The sequence below is a fragment of the Brachionichthys hirsutus genome, chromosome 21 (assembly GCF_040956055.1).
Source record: "Brachionichthys hirsutus isolate HB-005 chromosome 21, CSIRO-AGI_Bhir_v1, whole genome shotgun sequence".
In the NCBI taxonomy this organism is placed as follows: Eukaryota; Metazoa; Chordata; class Actinopteri; order Lophiiformes; family Brachionichthyidae; genus Brachionichthys; species Brachionichthys hirsutus.
In genome coordinates, this window is record NC_090917.1 from 5,165,314 (window position 1) to 5,185,874 (window position 20,561).

At 45.0% G+C, this 20,561-nt stretch overlaps 1 protein-coding gene across 1 annotated transcript in view; it reads left to right on the forward strand.

Annotated features, from left to right (window-relative positions):
- The window catches only part of ankfn1b (ankyrin repeat and fibronectin type III domain containing 1b), an 82,442-nt gene continuing 61,881 nt past the window's right edge, over window positions 1-20,561 (forward strand). The window contains exons 1-3 of the mRNA XM_068754654.1: window positions 1-119; window positions 5,144-5,325; window positions 8,799-9,037. Of these exons, the coding sequence (XP_068610755.1) occupies window positions 1-119; window positions 5,144-5,325; window positions 8,799-9,037 (540 nt within the window). The remainder of the gene's footprint in view (window positions 120-5,143; window positions 5,326-8,798; window positions 9,038-20,561) is intronic.

Here is a 20,561-nt window from a genome sequence, read left to right on the forward strand (position 1 = left end):
ATGGCGAGTTTCGGGAAACTCACAGACTACTTTAATCGCCGCAAGTCTCAGGAGGAGCTGCGGGTGGGCAGGAGCTCGCAGCGCAGCGGCAGCTACTGCTGCACTGTGGCAGAGGCCAGGTAACCTGTGTGTGTGTGTGTGTGTGTGCACAGATATGTCGGGATGCACGGGCGCATGCCATATGGTGCATTGGTCTGTACGCATGTGAACACGTTGTCACACATCCCAAAATGCGTGTGTGTCCGTGCAACAAAACAAATCGGTTCATTTGCTGTGTCTTGATAAGGTTGTGATCATTCCTCGTCGTATGACACACACACACACACGCACACGCACACACACACTGTCTCAGCTGAGCGGACTGATCAATCAAAGTCGGTCTGGATTGAAAATGCTGCATCGAATTATTTAATTGTATTTGAACCAGTGGTTCCATTAGTGTGTTTCTGTGCACAGCAAGTCAGCCACACATGTTTTGTGTGTGTGTGTGTGTGTGTGTGTGTGTAGGTGTGTGTGTAGCGAAGCATGTGTCTGCAAGCATTGTGTTGCATAAGTGTGGAGTGTCGTTGTGCGCTGTCAGGCATGCTGCTTGCTCCTATGGATTCTTCCCTCTGATGCGTGAACACAGAAGCTTCTATAGATAGAACTGGAGAGGATCAAGTCGATATTCTCCTCCTCGAGGAGAAGGGGAGCTGGGAAAGGAGGCGAAGTCGCTCCTCTACCATGCGCACAGTCTCCTGCTGCAGCATCATGTCTGACATGTATCAGATTGTCCCACACATTCAAGCCGGGAGCCTCTTGTCAACCGCGCCTCTTACCGAGCAGCAGGGTATACGCATTGGTCTCTGTAAGTGCCTTGCTCAAGGGCAGATTGATGCTATAGGTGTTAGAGAGTCGGAAACGTTAATCTCCCGGGTGTTACCCTCAGACAGTCTGCAGATTTTAAGATGCGGAGCTCGAGGTTGGTGAATATTCTCACCGTGTCTGATTGTTCTTTGTCGGGTGGATTTAGATTTTGTTTTTGTTTTTGCCCTGAAAATTTAAACACTCTGGGTTTGCTTGTTCTAAAAAAAATCTTCTCATTTCATAACACAACGCTATAATCAATGTCCCAGTTTCAGAAAGGGAAAAAAGGAATTGCAACTGCCTTTGATTAAAGTAAATCACTGGAAACTGTGTCCTTAAATTGACCTTCAGATACTTCAAGCTGGAAATACATTGCTTCTAGCCAGCGTGCTGAACTCCCACTGCCGCCTCGACGCGAACTTTTAAGTGATGTCCATCAAACCTCATAGCGTTCGCTCAGAACTCGTTTCCGTGTGGGTGGACATGTGGAGCTAAAAATGCCCTCAGAGTCCCAGCCATTATAAATCCATCCCTCTCATCCCCACAGCGCCTTTGTCTCTGTCCCACTCACTGTCTGTTTTTTCTCAAGACACCCTCGTCCTACGCCTCTGCATCTCTTCCAAGCTCATGCACCCGCCTTCAGCTCTGTCTTGTTTGGACCGTATTATTCCTTTCCCTTCATGTCTGATCTTTCTGCACTCAGGAGTCAGAAGGAGCTGTGAAGCGTCTCCTTGTAAACGCTTGTAGCTGTTTTTCCATCTTGGCTGAGCGGGAGCAGGAAGTGCACAACATTTCACCACTTCTTGCATGCTCATCAGTTCAGGGTCTTGTGTTTTTCATATGTTGGCATAGAATCACAGAGAGTCACTGACAGGAAAGCAGTTTCCTGAGTAATCACCTGTCTGTAATGTTCCAGTGTTCCTCAAAGTGTTCCACTTTCGGGAAAATAATTACTGACCTTTCTTCTAAATTTAGTTTTGCCATGAGCGCTCACTCCCTTTGGCCTTTTAAGCGATCGCATTACCATTGCTGTCAGATATTTTTTATTACCATTTTAATTAGAACTTGAGCTTATGTTAACCTTTATTCTTATTTATGACAGTGAATTCCACCGAAAATGCCTTTGAATGCTAGTTGTGTCATTCATTTTTTTCTAGTTAAAAATAAGTCATTTGTTCCGTATTTTGATTTCATTATTGCAGCCGAATTAATGTTTTCATTTGTTCGCATCTAAATTGTTGGCATTTCAGTTTTGGTGCAAAGCATCAGTTTTAGGACTTGCTTGTTTTCCTTCTGAAAGAGATGCCTAACTAAAGGTGCGCTAACTAACTATACACTATGTCTCGGATACATTTATAATGAATTTTGACAAGTCGGTCGGGCGATAATGGATGAGGAGTGATGACGAGTCGGTCAAGTGGTCGACACGTTAATATCCGACATTCTGCGATGAAGACTAAGACTAAGATGAAGACTCTGGTGCCAGGAAGGTTAGGACCTGGAAAGAATACTGAAGACGAGAAGAGACTGGAAGGCATTCTGGAGTTAAGACAAAAGAAGATGGAGATAAAGACAGAAACAAAAAGGATGTAAAGGGGTGGAGAAATTATTAGCAGATAGGCATGTAAAATGTAATTGCCTCCAATTACAACTTATTGTTGTTTAATAAAATGAACAGTAATTAGTGCTTATGCAGCAGTAAGATAATTATTATGATCAGAGACAACAGTTAAGAAAAAGGTTTATGACAGTCATTACTCTAGATTCTGTAAGTCTCCGTTCATCTTTAAAGTTATTTCATCGCAGCTGAAATCTGTGTGTGTGTGTGCGTGTGTGTGCGTGCGCATGGGGGTTGATTCAGCACCATGGATAGTTATCGCTACAGCTGCGTTCGCCAGTCATTCCATTCAGCGCGAGCTGCTGGGAAACAGATTCTCATTCGGTCCCTGTCTTTATGACGACCTGTACAGCTGCTCGAGCGAAGGTTAAGGAATTCGACTTGCCATGTGGCACTGCACTCAACTGTTCAGAGACCAGTTTCACCGCCTCCTTCCAATAAGTCGACCGCTTCCCGGCTCCGGCATGAAGACCACAGTTAAGAGCTGTGGAAGGAGGTGCCAGCGTTATCTGTTTTTCTCATCTTCTGAGCTCTATTTGTTGTTAATTAAATACACAAAAGGATAAAAGAAACCAGAGAGCCAGAGGGTGAGCGCTTAAATGTGTGCGTTTGTTTAAACACGGCTTGCCGGAATAAATGCGTTCTCGATTATTTTTCACGTGACACCAATTTCCCATAGTTCTACTGCTATATCTCCCCTCGTCCTCCTCCTAAGTACCTCATTGTCTGTCGTTCATATTTTATTAATCTCTCACACAATGTTTCTGCAGACACAAATACCAATGAAGAAGAGTTTTTGTTGTTGTTTTTTGCCAGTTTACTGCAGCAAATTTGGAACGGGAAGACATTCGATATGTTTGATGGTTACAACTCAGGGCAAGACATTTGTTTTTGTGAAAAATTAGCCTCTCTTTTTTTTGTAGACAGAGTCGCTTAGCAACAGGTTCGTAGGATGAGTGAGGCCCAAATCGAGTGGCCTGGGCCGGCTGCTCGGCCCAGTGTGTTATCAGCATGATGCGCTACTGGAATGCCACCAACTGTGTTGGTACATGTGAATATGTGCATTTGACTGTGTGTGTGGCGGCACGGTGGAGCAGTGGGTAGCGCTGTTGCCTCCCAGCAAGAAGGTTTCGGGTTCGATTCCTTTCCGTGTGGAGTTTGTGTGTTCTCCCCGTGTCTGCGTGGGTTTTCATCCGGCTTCCTCCAACCGCCAACAACATGCTGCTTAGGTGAATCGGTCTAAAGACTGGGCCACGCATCTAATCTCATTCAGGGATTTTACTGATCCCAGGTCAAATATTCAGCACTGCAGCACCCACCTTCACCGTCAGGGGGGTCGTTGAGATGCTGAGAGCGGGCGTACTGTATGTCAGAGCTTTATTTGTCAAGACTGCGGATGTGCTGACTTAGAAGTGGCTTCCATTTCACCTGATAACAGCGCGGCGATAAATACCCCCGAAGCTTGGAAATACACCCTGAGCCAGACATTCAAAGGAGCTGAAAGAGAGCTGAAGTATTTCACTGAAACCCATGGATGCTGTCGAATTTAATCCCTTCTTTAAATAATTTATGGTTAATAAGATTAAGTCACAAAGTCAAACATTTAATAGATTAGATATGACACCGTGCCTAAATCAAATCAACTGATGACTGATTTGCAGCCGCTAACGTTGGTCCGTTGGGGCCCAGTTAATGCATTCAGACACAATATTGTCTTTGCATTGTAACAGCAGCAAAACTGGATGCAGTGTGTCTAAAAATGAACCTTGAAGGAGCACATTTGTTCATGTTTCTGTTAGGAAAGATACGGCCACACTCGTATCCATTGTGAAAATAAAGGTGCGAAGGCATCACTTATCATCAGCTAGAACTCATCAGGACACGTTAGTATCTACTCAGCTGGGAATTACGGTTTCTGTACCCAGACCTGTTCGTCTCACATCTCAGCCAGGGCCGAGAGACGTCGTCCACTCCTGCCAGGCTGGCGGATGTCTGGACTGCTGGCCGCGTTCCATTTCATTTCAGCACATGAAGCTGATCGGAGTTGCCGTTCCTCAGCTTCTCAAATAAAAGGTTTAAATAATAGATTTTCTTCTGCGTAAGGTGACTCTGTGAGGGGAAAAGGGAATGCCACTTCTGTTTATATTCACACTAATGGTTAAAAAAAAAAAAGTCCCCATCTGCATCCTTTAAAAAACACATTCTCATACAGAAACACCTCACACAAGCACAGCAATACAATAAATCTAAAACGAGATCACTGTCTAAGTCGTACTTGGCTTCCCGTCACTGCTATGCATGCTGGCCATTCGGCTGTGTCGTCTTTCTTGTAGCCCTGCTTGTCACAAATTTGTCATTGAGCTGATCCTGCGATTGTGTATCGACCGGAGTCTGTAGCGTCAGCAAAACGGTTTAAACTGGTTGTGTTCCAAATGGCCTCCCGCTTTATTATGCTGAGGCAGGAGTCATTTGATCGATACAGCTTACAGCTGTTCTCCTGTCGCTTACTACCAGTAGGGCAGCGTTTGTCCCAGGATGTTTTTGTGGATGTGCACAAAAATAAAAGGGGATGTCTAAAACTGTGAAATGTGAAATTGCAAGCAGGAGATGGTTGGCTTAGTAAACTGGAGAAGGGGAAAACTGGAATCAATAATTTTTTTGCCTGCGCTGTTCCATCAGGTCGCTGGAGAGGAAGCTGCAGAGACCCCTGCTGGCTAAATCCCGTACCCTCCCCAGCATCCCCCAGTCTCCCACAGTCTCCAGGGTCCATCACTCTGATCTCATTGGAGGAAGTCCTCCTCGCAGGAAGAACGCGCCCACTGCAACCAGCCAACCAACAGCCTGCACCCTGCCACCTGCAGGTAAAGGAAACAAGGAAGCTGAAACGTGTTTATTTTCCCCCATTTTCTTTGCAGAGGGAATGTTTGTTTACAATCAGGCGGGTTTATGCAATCTCCTCCATCTCCTGAGTTCATTTGATTGTGTCGTCCTCATAACAGTCACCGTGATAAAGCCACAGTCACAGTTCGCAGTGATGCTTGAGTGAACGTCCTCCAATAATCTCATCATGTATAGAAAGTCTCTCATTATATTAACAAAGAAAGACAAACCTTTGGAATACTGAGCACTGAATATGAAAAATCTGAATGAAACAAAACCACAAACAAACTGACGAACCTTTGGAGTCACTCTTGGAATTGGTCATAACCAAACTCTCCTGACCAGATTAGATTGCTTTTTTACAAGCACTGATTGACAGTCCTTTCATCAGGAAGACAATCTGCTGCTTCTCTGACCTTTGATTGGATGAGGTACGTCCCTCTGGAACTACTGATCACAGAACTGTGTCAGGTCGCTTATATAAGAGGAATGATGCCATTAGAATAGGTTTAGATACGGAGGAACTCGGTTTCCTTTTCCTTTGTAGCTTCCATAAATGCATCGCTTCTTTGATATTTACACCGCCTCTTGGAGCACGCACAACAGTGGCGATCAAACGCTGGTCCCTCAACAGAGGGAAGGCGAAGGAGGGCAACGATCACAGAGAATCCTCTTACCACTTGGCAGATGGCTCATTTTACGAATGAATGAGGAGTACTTTAAGGTGGAAAACATTTGTATTTGTTTCAGATTTCATATGAAATGAAATCCTACAACTGGCCTCAGCATAATAGCTCTCACGGTTTGGTTGAAGCATCACATCCGAGAGAGGAATGCGCAGCTGCCAGCCAGGCGGCATCCATCTCATTGTGATGCCAAGCTGTCGATTCAGAGCAGGATGCGATTCAGGTTAAGCGTCCTTTATTCACACGCCTGGAACAGCACTCTGGCCTTTGTGAAGCTTTTGAGAGGGGAAGTGCTTCGCTCTGCGAAGACAGAAAAGAGAGGCACGCATCAAAGAAAGGGAACTTATTGAAATCCGGCGTAGTCCTCCACTTCTCAGAAAGCCAAGCAGCAATACGACAGATAAGGACATTAAAATACAGTTTAATGTTGAGCCCGAGCGCCCCCCCTGTACAGGGTCCTGAAGTCAAAGCAAACTCTTTGGCTCCAGCAGACAAAGAGAAATCAAGAACTGATTCACCTTGGGAGGCTCATTCTGAAGCGTTTCCATGTCGTGTTGGGCCAAAGATTTGTGGCCATTTGCCTTTTTGTTCAGATTCAATTAATATTAAATACTTACTTGTTATTTGGCCCCTTTTCTCGCAGCCTATTCAAGATAACGACGAGCTGCTAAAAAGGGAAACACAAAAGAAGGGCGTCTTTCTCTGTCTCCCTCCCACCAGCTTTCTCTACCCGTCTCTGTCAAGGAGACGACTGTGATGTCCTCAATAGACCCACCTTGAGAGGACTGATCCTCATTGCTGATTTAATCCAATCCCTTTTTACTGTTACCGCTCTTTCTAATGATCCTCGACTCCACAGCATCGGCCGTGATCTGCTTATTTAGTCCAGGTGCTTCCATTTTATGACCTGACTTTACCTATCTGAGGCTGTTTGTCTGTTTCCCCTCTCTTACAGATATCAAATTGAGAGCGACTCTCGTCTCACATGGCCCCTTGTTGCTTAGCAACCGCTGTCATCGCCCATGATGCTGCCTCTTTCTTTTCACCTCTCTTTATCAGTACAGTAGTGTTGAGACAACTTTTGTTTCTTTTTTTTTAATTCAAATGGTCAGATAACTCCATTAGACGTCATTTAAGCAATATCCCGCATTAGTGTCTGCCTTGGTCGCTGCTTAGACAGTGAAACCGATAGTTGGATATTTTGCTCTGTAAATTGTTCATGTTGATTTGATTTGATTAGTTTATTATTGCGTCTGAATGCCCAGCCCCGCATGCGCTTATAAGACACACTACAAAACAATATCCAGCATGGTTGCAATGGCTCACAGTTTACACAAATATAAACAAAACACAAATCACTACTAAATCCAGATCAAGCAGGATGTAACACCTTTTGTCTTCGGTCCCAGGTTTTTAAATATGCTCCAAAAAAAAAAGGCAAAAAACATGTTTTTTCAAAAACCAGCGAACCATTTCATCATGACTAGACATCCAGAACACCTCTGGGTTCACATTATGGACATGTCTGAATAGGATTTCTCTTAGATCAGAATAGAGAGGACAGTATAGAGCAAAATGAAACTCATCCTCGCTCTTCTTCAGGAATGCCCTTGAACCTACGTCCGAGTATCTTTTCATGCGCACCCATTAATGCGTTGCCATTACCAAAACAACCTGCTGCTGAAATGATTTCATGAAATAGACGGTTTCAATTGAGCATAAAGTGTACAACGTTAAAATTCAGAAACGAGCTGAGTACGTTTAGTTTGCTAGTGAGACAGACTTCCAGACAATTACACGTCTTTCTTGTCGGGAGAAAGATGCGGGAAATTTTTATGAAGATTCAAGATTGGGTTTTGGATTCAGGGAATTTTTAGAACTTTTGTTTTCCCCTTGGCTGTTAAACCACGAAAGTTTGTGGAGCGGTTGCAACCTGTCCAGCGAACATGTTGGGCTGTTTGGGTTGTTTCTCATCCTCCAGTTTGAAAATTGATTGACAGCTCCTTTAATAGAAGTATTTATATTCAGCAGGAACTACATTCAATTCTTTATGTGTTTTTATCTTAATGCTTTGTTTACATCAGCTTGCTTTTTAAAACTTTAAAAGCATTCAGAGTCAAATTGAGCTCAGAAGGAAAAATATTACGAATACGACAATAAACTGCGTACAGGTTATCTGAACTGCAAATATAAACCCAGACTGGTAAGGAGGACAAATCCATTGCTGTGGGTTGGGCGTTGGAAGTTGACAGGACGTCTGACGAGCCTCTAATGTGGAGCGGTGGAAGTCGGCCGTGATTAGCGCAGCTGAGCCGAACTCTGACTGCGCACATCCATCTATTTTCTGCGACTGTGAAAACTCATCCATCGTGTCAGAGCCGGATTTGCCATGAAATCGTCGCCGCAATTTGCTCCTTATTCTGCATTTTGCATGAGCCATCAATTCTTCTGGGCATATGGGATCATAATGAAGCTGCTGAGGAGGCCGGCTGAGAGTCATTTTGAGATGCTAAGTATTTCCCCTTCAGAGTGAAGCTTGATTACATCCTGGACACATTCGTCAACCGGAAATTATTTATCCCTAATGGACGACAACTGACAGTTGCGGCAGTGACTTTGCAATGTTTGTGTTGCAGAAACAGTCATTCATTATTCATCCAGTCTTTCTTGCTCTCCTACACATGCAATGCTTTCGCTCTTCTGCTCTCTCCCTTAAAGACTAATCCCATCTTTTGTCCTATTTGTTGCTCCCACCTACTCCCCTCCAGGGGAGCTGTGGCGTTTGGAGGATGATATGGAGGGCGAGGATGAGCCCGGTCATGGTGGCTGCGCTGAAGCGCGCCCACGCTCCCAGTCGCCCTTTTCTCACTTCCGGGTGAGAGCAGCGTACCTACGCAAAAGCATCTCAGCGGACGACCACCTGGACGTGGACTCGGATTACAGTGCCAGCGCCACGGTGGAGGACAAACCGAGTCATGGCAGTAAGGGCAAGCTGAAGAGAAAGTTTGTACGTTTTATTCCTACTTTTGTATTTTTAAATCATTCTTGCGTTGCCTCTACTAATAAAAAGTGGCTAAACTTCATGTGTCATTACGCAACCGCTGCGTTCAACTTTTGACAGAAAGGGTGGGTGGAGATTAGGTGTGTCTGCCTGTCTGTCTGTCTGTCTGTCAGTCTGTCTGTCTGTATATAGGTTTAAGCTACTTACTGCGTGTGTCTGTCTTATGTATCAGACTGATATGATTAACATCATCAATAAAGCCTGCGACTTAAAGCCATTGGCTCGTTTACAGGTTAAACGATTGGCTCCGTTTAACTGCTGCTTTGGCTCTCTTCGGGCAGCGATGCAACGCACGGAGAGCAGGTTTGTTGAATGTGCATTAAAATTTGAAGATTTCTCTTTTGTCTCTTGGTTACTGGAGCCAGTAACCGGAGACCTCATTACCAGCCTGAGCTTTGTAATTGATTCTCCGATGTCACAGAAGTAATACAACGCCAGCAGGCGCATGGTGGGAGACGGGTTCCGCCATAGTTTAGCACTGGACGTGGATGGCCACCGTCTACTAGTCCTCACTGTGTGGAGTTGGAGCACTTAGAATCAAAGAATTAAGGCAGACCTGGTGATCCATGACTCCGCTGAAGAAGCCTGTTTTATAACAAGTTCAGCATCTTGACCCAAACAGTCAAGGTCATCTTGCTTGCACAATGGGGACAGCTCTGGATCTGATGACCTGCTGCTTGTGTTTTAGGGTGAGGTGTCACACAATTGAATATCGTAATGACGTTAATGTAAGAAGCTTTACTGATGCATTGTTCTGGTGCTGCGATCGAAGATGCTTCATTCTCTTACACTATGTTGTGAACAGTTTTATTTAGCGCTGCCATGTGGCCATCTGGAATAAAGCAGGTTTCTGTTTCCTGTAATCCTTTTGTTTTATCTCTATCTATGTACTAAGAGTCATTTCCAGTGTAGGGAATTTCTTTTTTTTTTAATGTCTTCCAGGTAATTCATTTATCACTGTCATTTCTGAGTTTCTATTCTTTGTCCTTCATCCGAGCAAAAAACATCAGTCGGCTCTTCACTTATACACTCGTGAAAATTGCAGTGACAAAACCAACGGCGGGCTTGACTGGCTGGTTCCCATAACAGCGATCGTGACAGTAACCAATTGTGTTAAAAAATGAATCCTGTATTTTACAAAGACGCTATTTCAATATGAATCAAATGCATCAAATTATATAATATGGTTGTATGAATGTGTATAGGTTTGTGATATATTTTCGGCCGTTGTGTGCGAAAAAATAGAAGTGAAAAATGATGATCTTGGTATGGAAAGGGCAGACGGAGGTATAAAGTGCCTGTGGGATTATTTGTGAGTAAACGGCTACAGAGAGAGAGGATGTCAAAGGAATGGAACCTCATGTTGCGTGGCTGCCAAAGTGTGCATTACTGTGAGAGCTAATATCTCCCGTAGCAGTATCGTCTTGTTTCCACGAACTTTACCTCTTAATGCAGCCATCAAACTCACCGAATTGCATACTTGTGTCAACCTCTTTTCGCTGCCAGCCGTACTCTGGACCCTTTAAAACCGTACAAATCAACCGGTGCCAGTATGTTGGACCGGGGGAGGGGTAGAATCGCAGTTGAAAAGTGGCAAGTGTTGCCGACCACAGCGGAAGTGTAAAGTGTATTTTCAGATTACCCCGTACTAATTTCCACGGTACGCCGTACAGCTCAAAAGTCTGATTTTCCCGTTCGAAAATATGGGGAAAACCGTATTTGTTCCCGACTGAAAGTTTTTTTCCCCTTTACATCTTGTAATTGTGAAAATAGCAATCTCTGTCAAACAGATAAGAAGAAGCAGCCGGTGACCCCCGGAAATTCACTTCATAGCCGATGAAATTGTGTGTCTCCGTCCTCTAACAGTTCCACAGTCGACCGTTGTGATGCTGCGAACAATACGGCCTGCAAAACAGCCAGACTTTGGCCTCATTCCTGATGTGTAAGATGCTTCCGGTTAGACTCCTGGGTACTCGTCTGAGGTCATCGCCACGTCTCCGGAGGCTTGACGTGATGATCACAGATTAAACAGGAAGGAAGTCTTGACTGTTGTTGGCACAGACCTCGGGGAGCCTTTTCTGACGTAATGCTATTAATATGCAGCCAGAATACATTTGCAGTTTATTGTTTTCGTCATAATATCCTGATGGGATTCAGCTCGATCCCGCCGGTCCTGTGTGTGACCTTTGCTTCTGGGTAAACCAGTCGGACTGCGAGCAAAGATCAACAGCAGCAAACTGAGTCACCACATAATGAAAGGACATACCGTATAATTCCTGTTGATTGAACTGATGTAGCCACATCATGCTTTGCCGGTGCTTGTTTACGTCTCTTTCCTCTGACACACTCCCTCTTTGCAAGATGACTCACCGATTTCCTCTAGGAATCAGGAGGAGTCAATTTTCTTCCATTTATTTGCAAAGTTGGGATACGGATAGTTGTTTTTCCATCTTTTTTTCCTGACTCACTAGAAACCCACAGGAAGCACCACAAGACACATTTCAAAGACGATCTGGTGCATGAATATGTACTGGCGCCCATGCAGGTCTCATTACCCAGCGCTGGCAGGACACTCGGTGATTCCCACGCTGTTCAATAACGTGTTGATTTGGTCAAAAGGCTCTTGGTTGTCTGGATCGGTTAGGCAGATGTGTTCCCTGTGATCAGGCCTGTGTCTCTCTTCAGAATCGCTAATGTCGTGGAGAAGCGGGCACAGAGTGCGCTCTCTCGCATTATCATTCATAAACACATGCACAAAAGCCAGCCGGAGAACACCGTGCACAAGATATCAGATATTGAAATGGCACTGGCCAGGTTTTAATAGGAAGCTTAAGATGGGAATGCTGGGAACTAGCTTGCCACGTCTGTTTTTTAAATCGGCACATTCTTGCCTCTGCAACAGAAAGCGTTTAACCTGAGGAAAGGACTGTGGGGAGCTCTTCAGAGATTTTCATCAACTGCACTAAGGCTTACGCAACTCGATTGCTTTATGGTTAAAAAAAAGGATAATAACCATTTCTACACAGCCTCACCATCTGCTCACAAAATGTCTTCGACAATTCTGAAACCAGAGAATGCAGACTCCATTGTGCCCCTTTAAAAAAAAAAAAAAAAAAGCGAGGCATCTTTACAGTTTGGTGCCTGACAGCAGTGAAGCTATTTATTTCCCATCTGTTTCAGCCGCTTCTGTGCTCACGACTAAGCTCCTTTTAGCACAGCGAATCATGTTTTTTTTCCTGGCTTTGTCAAATAGCATTTAAGCCTAATGGACGTCAGAGCCAGTCGAGCTCGTTTCCTGTGTTTAAAATGCACAGCACTTCAATGAGAATATCTGAAAGGATGGGTGGAAGGTGCATTAAATTATTATGGCCTCTTTCAGTACAGAGTCCGTCCAATCAGCTAACTGGAGCTGAATGAGCCTTCTTATTAAGTGGAATATGATTAAATCAGATAGCACCGAAGCTGCTTTTTTATCCACCAGAGGGCACCGAGTGGCTAGAAGTACGTCATATTGATATTTATATCTTGCAGTACACAGGATAGAAATCTTTGTTTACTTCAACTCAGTTGCTTCTGTTTCTTTTCTTAAATTAGGCGTACTTGTCCCAGCTAGTGAGTGACACTGAAACTCCTGGTGCATTATGGGCACTTTAATACGTATTATTTCACATGATAATAAATTATTTCTACAGGGTGATTGTGACCATTGTGATGAAATTGCTTTCTTTAGTATCCACCTCTCCGCCACCATCAAGTATCCGATGCCCCTTGTCCAAGTTGAGCACGGGGTGACGGATGTCTAATGAGACACTGGAGGCAGTGTGAGCGCTCCGCCGTTCCCTTTGGCAGCCTGACTTCCATTGGCCTCAATCAAAACAGGATGCATGAAGGCCTTAACAGCATTAGCATGGTAAATACTGGGGTAATTAGCCTAATGATGTGGCCCAAGTGAAATCAGGGGATGGCGATGCTGATGGGAACATACCCAAGCTGTTTTCCTTCCTGCGATATCATCCTTACCATCTTTATTTATGTCGTCGCCCCTTTTCTCGGTCTCTCCCATTCATTAACTCTCTGCCTGCGATCGCAGCATCTTTCAGTGCAACAGCAACTGTTTTGGTGTTGGATCGGTCTGTGGTCTCATCACTCTTAATTAGCTCGATGGGCCGACTCCACAAAATGCCACCACCAAAGTGCATTATAAGAGGGTAATGAGAATAAAGCTTTATATTTTTTTTACTTATTCTCCTGCTAGCATGCCATGTCGGTCATTTAATTAGAAATTACAGCTACAACTAGAGTCAATAACCTCACATTGAAAATGTAGATTCTTTTTTTTTTAATGCTGGTGTGTGAAAGTCCTGGATGATCTTTATCTAATGTTTTATTCATCAGCTATCTTTTATTGCAGTTCATGTTTGTATCGTGTAGCTATGTTTGTGTAGTTTTTTTTTATAAAAAAAAGGGGAAAAAAACAGCCTTCCTTTAAAGACTTTAATCTGCTAAACGCACACAGATGTTTTTTTCTCATTCGAGCTAATTAGCTAAGGGCTCAGATGAAGATGTGGAATGTCGCCACATTGCGTGCAGGATACACTTGCTAAAGGCGGAGACTGTCCCTGCCCAACATGGAGAGAGGAGTAACGGTTTGGACTCGTGCATCATTCATCTTCTTGTTGAGACAATGACGATTGTCTCGTCTTCAGATGCTTATCTGAATCTGGGTCACGGGTTCTGCTGAAGCCTGTGCCAGCTGACCGGGCGGGAGGCGGGGTACACCCTGGACAAGTCGCAAGGCCCAGTCCAGAGTCATATCGTTCTAATAATTCTATAGGCACCTGTAGGTGTATGAGAGTTAACGATAATGTGCATTTCAGCATAGCGGCTGATTGACCTGCACACACATCTGTAAGTTTGGTGTGAATGCAGATTTGCGGGTACTATTCTTAACTCAGTGCTTTCTGCTTTGCTTCTTCCCTCTGCCCTCTCGGTTCATTCTTCTGCTCACCACATGATGGCAGCAGGACGCCACACGGTACGAGACATTGCCACTCAGTCCTTCCTCACTCTTGCGTGGTGTGTGCGAATGTGTGTGTGTGTGTGTGTGGCTGAACTGTTAAACTGGGTGGTGCTTGAGGTTTCTGTTTGGTGACTCATTCATCCTGAGATGACGAGCATTCAGACACCGCAGTGGACAGTCATAACTGCCATCAATGCCCCGTTTGGCTCGGACGGCCTCCTAACATTTATCATCTGCGGAGACCTTTATTGGAATGTACAGGAGAGACGTCAGACCCTTTGGCATCTTCGTGAAAATCAGCGGCGATGTGAAGTTCGCTAAGCGCTGCGATGCTGCACACCGATCAGAGTTTTGAGCCGCTGGCTGAGCGGGCTAATACCCAGAAAGTCTGGCGCCGCGCTCCTCTGCAATACAGATGACACTGTAAAAAATTAAATAATCTAAATAAACATACAAGGGCAACATTACTAATATTTGAGTTTGCAAAGTGTCTCTCGTACATTTCATTAATCCCATCAGTGGTGAAATTTAGTTCAGGGCACCAAAGGTAGTGGTTAAAGTTATTAAGAGTTCAGAGCAATGTCCGCCTAATGCTCTGGCTTGGTAAGGCACAATTACGGTTTGGTTTGTTATGGTTGATAAACTTGAATACTCGTGTACAACTCACATCATGACACATAATTCGTCAACGTGTCCACTGTTTTCCATGCATTCCAGTCGCTCTGTTCCGCCTGTGCTTTCCTGAGTCCCGAAAGGCCTGCAGCTCTGGTGTAACTTTGGACAAAGGAAGAAACACAACCTGATCATTTCAGGTAGAAAACGGGGAGAAAAATACCATTCATTTGAATGCTCTCGCTCAAACGCGCACGCACACACACACACACACACACACACACACCAAGAATGGCATGGGAATGCTTTCTGCTGCCACTTTGGTTGCTGATGGTAACCAGTGAAATGGTGTTCATTAACTATGTTGATTCAGAAATCCTGCCCTCACTTTGTACCCCCCTTTCTCTCGCTCGCTCTCTCTCTCTCTCTGTATTCTGCCTGCCTTTCCTTTTCTTTATTCACAATACTTTATTAATCCCAAAGTGAAATTCCTGAAGCAAATTCTTTCATCCGTTTTTCAGCATCTTGTTCTCCCAGCAGTTGAGCCTTGGATTTTACCGACTTGGGAACTCTTTCAGAGCATTGCTATGGAATCAATAGTTTACTAATGATGCATCGTAATCTCCTCTCCTCTGCTCCTACCCTCCACATTGGCTGTTTTAATGAAGAAATCAGACTCCTTGACCACATGCACGCAGTACTCACTGGCTGTATTCTCTTGTTCTGTTTACACTGGCTTCTCTCTGTTACAGACTGTACAGACTTGACCGCATTCCCTAAAGAGACGAGGCCTGAAATTTACACCAACATTCTTGGCTATCCGTGCTCGTTTTTTTTCTGGGATCCGCATACTCCCCATAGCGCCTTATCAGTGGACTGAGGCATTGAATGATGAACTTCATAATGCGTAACTCCATGCCTTTGGTTCAGATGATGATATCCTGGATGCTGGGAGTGAGATCTGTCTTCTCACCACATTCCTGGTTGTTGATTGTTCTCTGCTTAAATGCGTCACGCAGTGTGAGGCGGTACATCGTCTGACTAATCAGCGCTGTCTATGCACTCTTATACACAATATATGATATTTATACTCATCTATTATGCCCATATTGTATGAGGTAATTCAAGACACCACGTGTGATTTCAGCTTTTCCTCCTTTGAAATTCACGCCAGAATGATTATGGAAATAGCAACAGGTCTGCGCGTGCTAAAGCGAGTTATAGAGCATAAGCAACCACTAAGCAGCTGTTTGACTGTTAGGGCTCCTTGCAAGCCTTGTTCAAAACAGAGGCTCACACATGGGCTCTGTAAAGGCATTTCACATGCCTATAGATAGATAGATAGAACTTTATTAATTATATTAATGATCCATTACTCTTAACATACATTCAGTTTGTCAGTAAATATTCAACATGTCACATATATATGAAATACACAACATATGTTTGAAGTTCACCTTATTCTTTGGGGTGTTTATGTCAGATGTGTGATCTTTATTAGGTCAGGTGTCACTTGTGGGTGGAGTCGCCCCCTAGTGGTTAGGTGTGTTAGTGTATCCTCTATTAATGTACCGCCCATATTTAGAAAGAAAGTTCCCTTTCTTTTGTCACATGACATTGTTTTACACACAAAGGGCCCTGAGCACATGCACAGAAAGGGCCTGCAAACATGTAAGCGAAGGGAGGCAGAGTGAAGGGCGCCTGGGCAGCAACTTGTGGGGTTCGGTGCCTTTCTCAAGGGCACATCAGCAGCAAACCAGCACCTCTCCAGTCACCAGTGCACACTCCCCACTTCTTGGGCCACACAGTCCTTATTGTCTGAGTTACTTATGTGTATAGAGTGCTACAGTTTATTTCTAACATCCCAATACTGAAGACACTTCTACAGATTTTACCCACGACGATTACATGCAAATATGGTTGCAATATAAAGCCTTCATTTTTTAATGCTGCAGTTTATTTCATTTGTCTGATTCTCGGTCTATTACTAAGGTACTCCTTTGTATAATCGCATTGCATCTGTCTCTGCCACTGGTTTTCTCTCTTTGATGCTATTTTTAAAGGTCAGCTATTTCTCTGTTCATGTTTGCTTGCTTTTAGTCTATCTATATCTTCCTGCTTTCCCCCACAGTGTTTATTTGCCTCCGTGCCCACTGTGTTTTTCAAGTAAGCCAGCACTAAGCAAACACTATCAATATCTCCAGCCCCCCACCCCCCATCTGTCCTTTCTTCACTTCTTCCCTCCTTTATATCCTTCCTCTCCCCTTTGTCAACCCATCCCACACACATCATTTCCACCACGCTCCTTTACCTCCATTGGCATTGGTCCTCCATCCTCCCTCCCTTCTCCCGCCTCTATCTCTGCAGCCCCTCTTTCTCTCTGCTGACCTTCCCTTAATTGGTCTGCTGCAGTTCACCTATGGGATCCAAGCAGCTGTCAAACAGATTCCTGCCTGTTGAGGTTAACCTTAAGTGGGCCTGAGTCAGGGCCAGAGACCGGGATTTGAGTGGTTCTCAGGGTCTAGGGCCTCGGGCACAAAAGAAAGGCCAAAAGCATTTCTTTGAGAGCACCGAATCTCCTCTTCTCCCTTCGCCCGGGCCTCCCCTTCCTCCGTCCTTACCTCCCTCCATCCTCTTTCCCCTCCCGTCTACCCCCTCCAGACTCTCTGTCTGCATTGACACCACCTTTAATAAGGGGGAGTGGGGTCCACTGTTTATTTGTGTGGTGCGAGGTTAAAAACTTCCCCCTTAATTGACATTCCGGTAACACTTTCCAATAATGGGGCGAGCAATTTCCTTGAAATTGATGTGTGTACACCGCAAGGAAAAACACAGCTTCTAGCTGCCACTGACCAATGGATGATCGACACTGTGACTTTGCCTTGTGTGTGCGCGCGCTTGTGTCAGCGTGAGAAATTCTATGAATGGTCTCGCCAATAGTGGCATGTTTCGGTATGTGAGTGTTTGCAAGAAGGCAAGCGTGCATAATTATCACTCTCTGCCGCTAATACAGTGTGCGTTTATCAGTGTGTGTGTGTCACAATGAAGGTGCGCATACTGTGTGTACTTGTTAAGTTGGGTGTTGGTGTAATTATCTTGTTGTCAGAGCTTTTGTTAGCCCATTCATTGGTTGTGTGCCATTTATTTCCGTGCACAGTTGGGGTGACCAGAAATAAATAATTCAAATATTTTCATTTTCATTTATCCCACACACGATGAATGACAGTCGCACCACGTCAAAAATGCTAAAGCAAATGCGCAGGAGAAAGCCCATTTTACCCTCTGAACAGTCGATGTCTGTCTGTGAGAACATGGGCAAACACAAACATCTCCCTGCTGATGACTGCATCCTTGGCCTAAACGGTGACCACTGGATAGCACTTGTGGTGTGATGACGGTCGGTGTTAAATGTGTGTGTGTGTGTGTGTGTGTGTGTGTGGGCCGGGAGAGAGAGTGACAGTGGGAGAGCATAAGTGACAGCGCGTGTCAATAAGTACATGGGTAAGTGTGATAAATGTGTTTGCAAGTATGACTGTGTGTGTGTCTGTGTGTGTGTGTGTGTGTGTGTGTGTCACTGTGTGAGCGTATGTCTGTGTCTGTGTGTGGCTGCAGGCAGACGCTGGCTGGTTCCTGGCCTTGTCATTCTGTCTCCCACACACTCTCTCATGTGGTTTGAGGCTGCGGCTTTCACTGTGGAGGGGTATAGCCACCACACACACACACACACACACACACACACTCGCACTGTTCTCACATGTCTGTGGAAACACACATCGCACGTTGGTATGCAGTCACATTTTCAGAAATGCCGACGCACATACTTGAACACACGCATGCACACATGGAGCCCAATCCCAAAAGGATGTAACAACACAACAGCAGCTTGCCAAAGTGTCTGAGTGGACGCCGAAGCGCACTCGCAGACCGACACACACACGCACACACACGCACACAGTGCTAGACGCCATCCGTGGTGTTGGTGGGCTTCCACAATAAGCGGTTAGTTGAATAATATCAAAGACAGATGTTGGCTGCAGTCCCATCATACACACTGTGTCTGTGTGCATGAGTGGGGGGAAAGGGGAGTGTGTGTCTGTGTGTGTGTGTGTACATTGTTAGTCCTTTGAAAATGCATGGAAGTCACAAACAGTTGTTACCTTTAGCATTTAGCTAACATTCTTGAATATCGAAATAAATAAGGTCCGTCACTTTAGCATCGTGCTATAGAGCATCTCCTGAAATACTTGAACAAATAAAAATAATATAGTAAGGAAACAAACTGTTAACATGTTTATTTTCCAGAGGATATTCTAATAAGTTAAATACCTAAAATAATAAATATTGTAATGCTATGGGAGTTTACATGTTCTCCCTGTGTCTGCGTGGGTTCTCTCCGGATTCTCCGGCTTCCTCCGACCTCCGCAAGCATGCGGCTTAAGTGAATTGGCCTCTAAAATTTATGTGCAGGTGTGATTGTGAGTGTGTGTGTTTGTCTTCCGTGTGGCCCCGCAATGAGCCGGCGTCTCATCTCGGGGGGGGGGGCTCTAGGCTCTAGCAACACTCGTGACCCGCAAGATGGGTAAGTGGTTGTCGGCGAGATGATTGCGTCGTCTACGAGAAAATGGCTGTAAAGCTAGATGCAACGCTTGCATATCCGTAGTGTCTACCTTTGGTTGAAGATGAAACAAAGAATCAGTCGACGAGTTCTTCTTTTTCCTCGTGGCGTTTTGTTACTTTTGCCGTCATGTTAGACAGCGAAAGCTTTTGGGCCAAAGGTACAATGTGAAGAAATCCCCTTTGGGCTCAGTAAAAATCATATCACAATGTGTTGATGCTTTAGAGACCGGACTGGAAAGAAGATAGATAGATTTTTATTATTTATTTATTTAAAGAAGCTACAGATGATTGCGAAGCGGCTGCAGACGAGACGGTCGTCTCATCTGCAGGCAAACGGATGGATGGATGTTTTATGAGAAGGACATCAACAGCACGCTCATTCATATTCATGCATACAAACACACACATATACATCCATGTACATGCTGTCTCTCACACCCTTCACCTCTCTCTCTCTCTCGCTCTCTCTCTCGCCCATGTACACAAAGGTTGACAGTTTGCCTCAGTCCATACTTTATAATTCTGACCCCTCCTGGATGCGCTGTTGGACGTTTGGCACACCACATGTATATTTACAGTAATCTCTAATAAATATCTCCTCTAACGAGATGCCAAAGTCCAAACCCACTGCCAGTGAATTATGGTGTTCATTATGGAGGAGGGGGGGGGGCAGAATCGGAGGGATGGAGGGTTTTTTTCCCCGTCAGTCCCTCCACTATCTGGGGATGACGTCTCGATTCTAGACTGCTGCAAGGTGTTGTGAAAATAGTTGCGCCAGTTGCAGCGCCTTCTAAGGTGCCTCAACATGATCGAGTCTGATGGGGGGGGGGGTCTGTCGTTGATATCACTGCAGCTCACGCCTCTACCTAACCTCTGCAAGGTGATTCTCGCTCATCAGCACCCAGCCGTTTCTAAAGCGGTGCAGGGGCCCGGCCGTCCCTCACTTTCTGCCAGCCTGTCTCTTTAAGGTGGTGTTTGTTTATGCCTCGGCTCGGCCCGGCTCAGCGAGACCTGTGCAGGCTCAGTGCTGAGCTCCTTTCATAGGGGCTCCATTTTGTTCTTAATAAAATGGCACTCAGTGGCTGGGGGACTGGCAGGCACCCAGCTCCCTGGGAAACCAAAGAATGCTGGCCTTCATTTAGCAACAAACAGCTACTGCCTGAGGAGGCTAGTTCTCTACCCTGCTCCTCAATGCAACTGCTGCTGAGCCTTCTGTGTGTG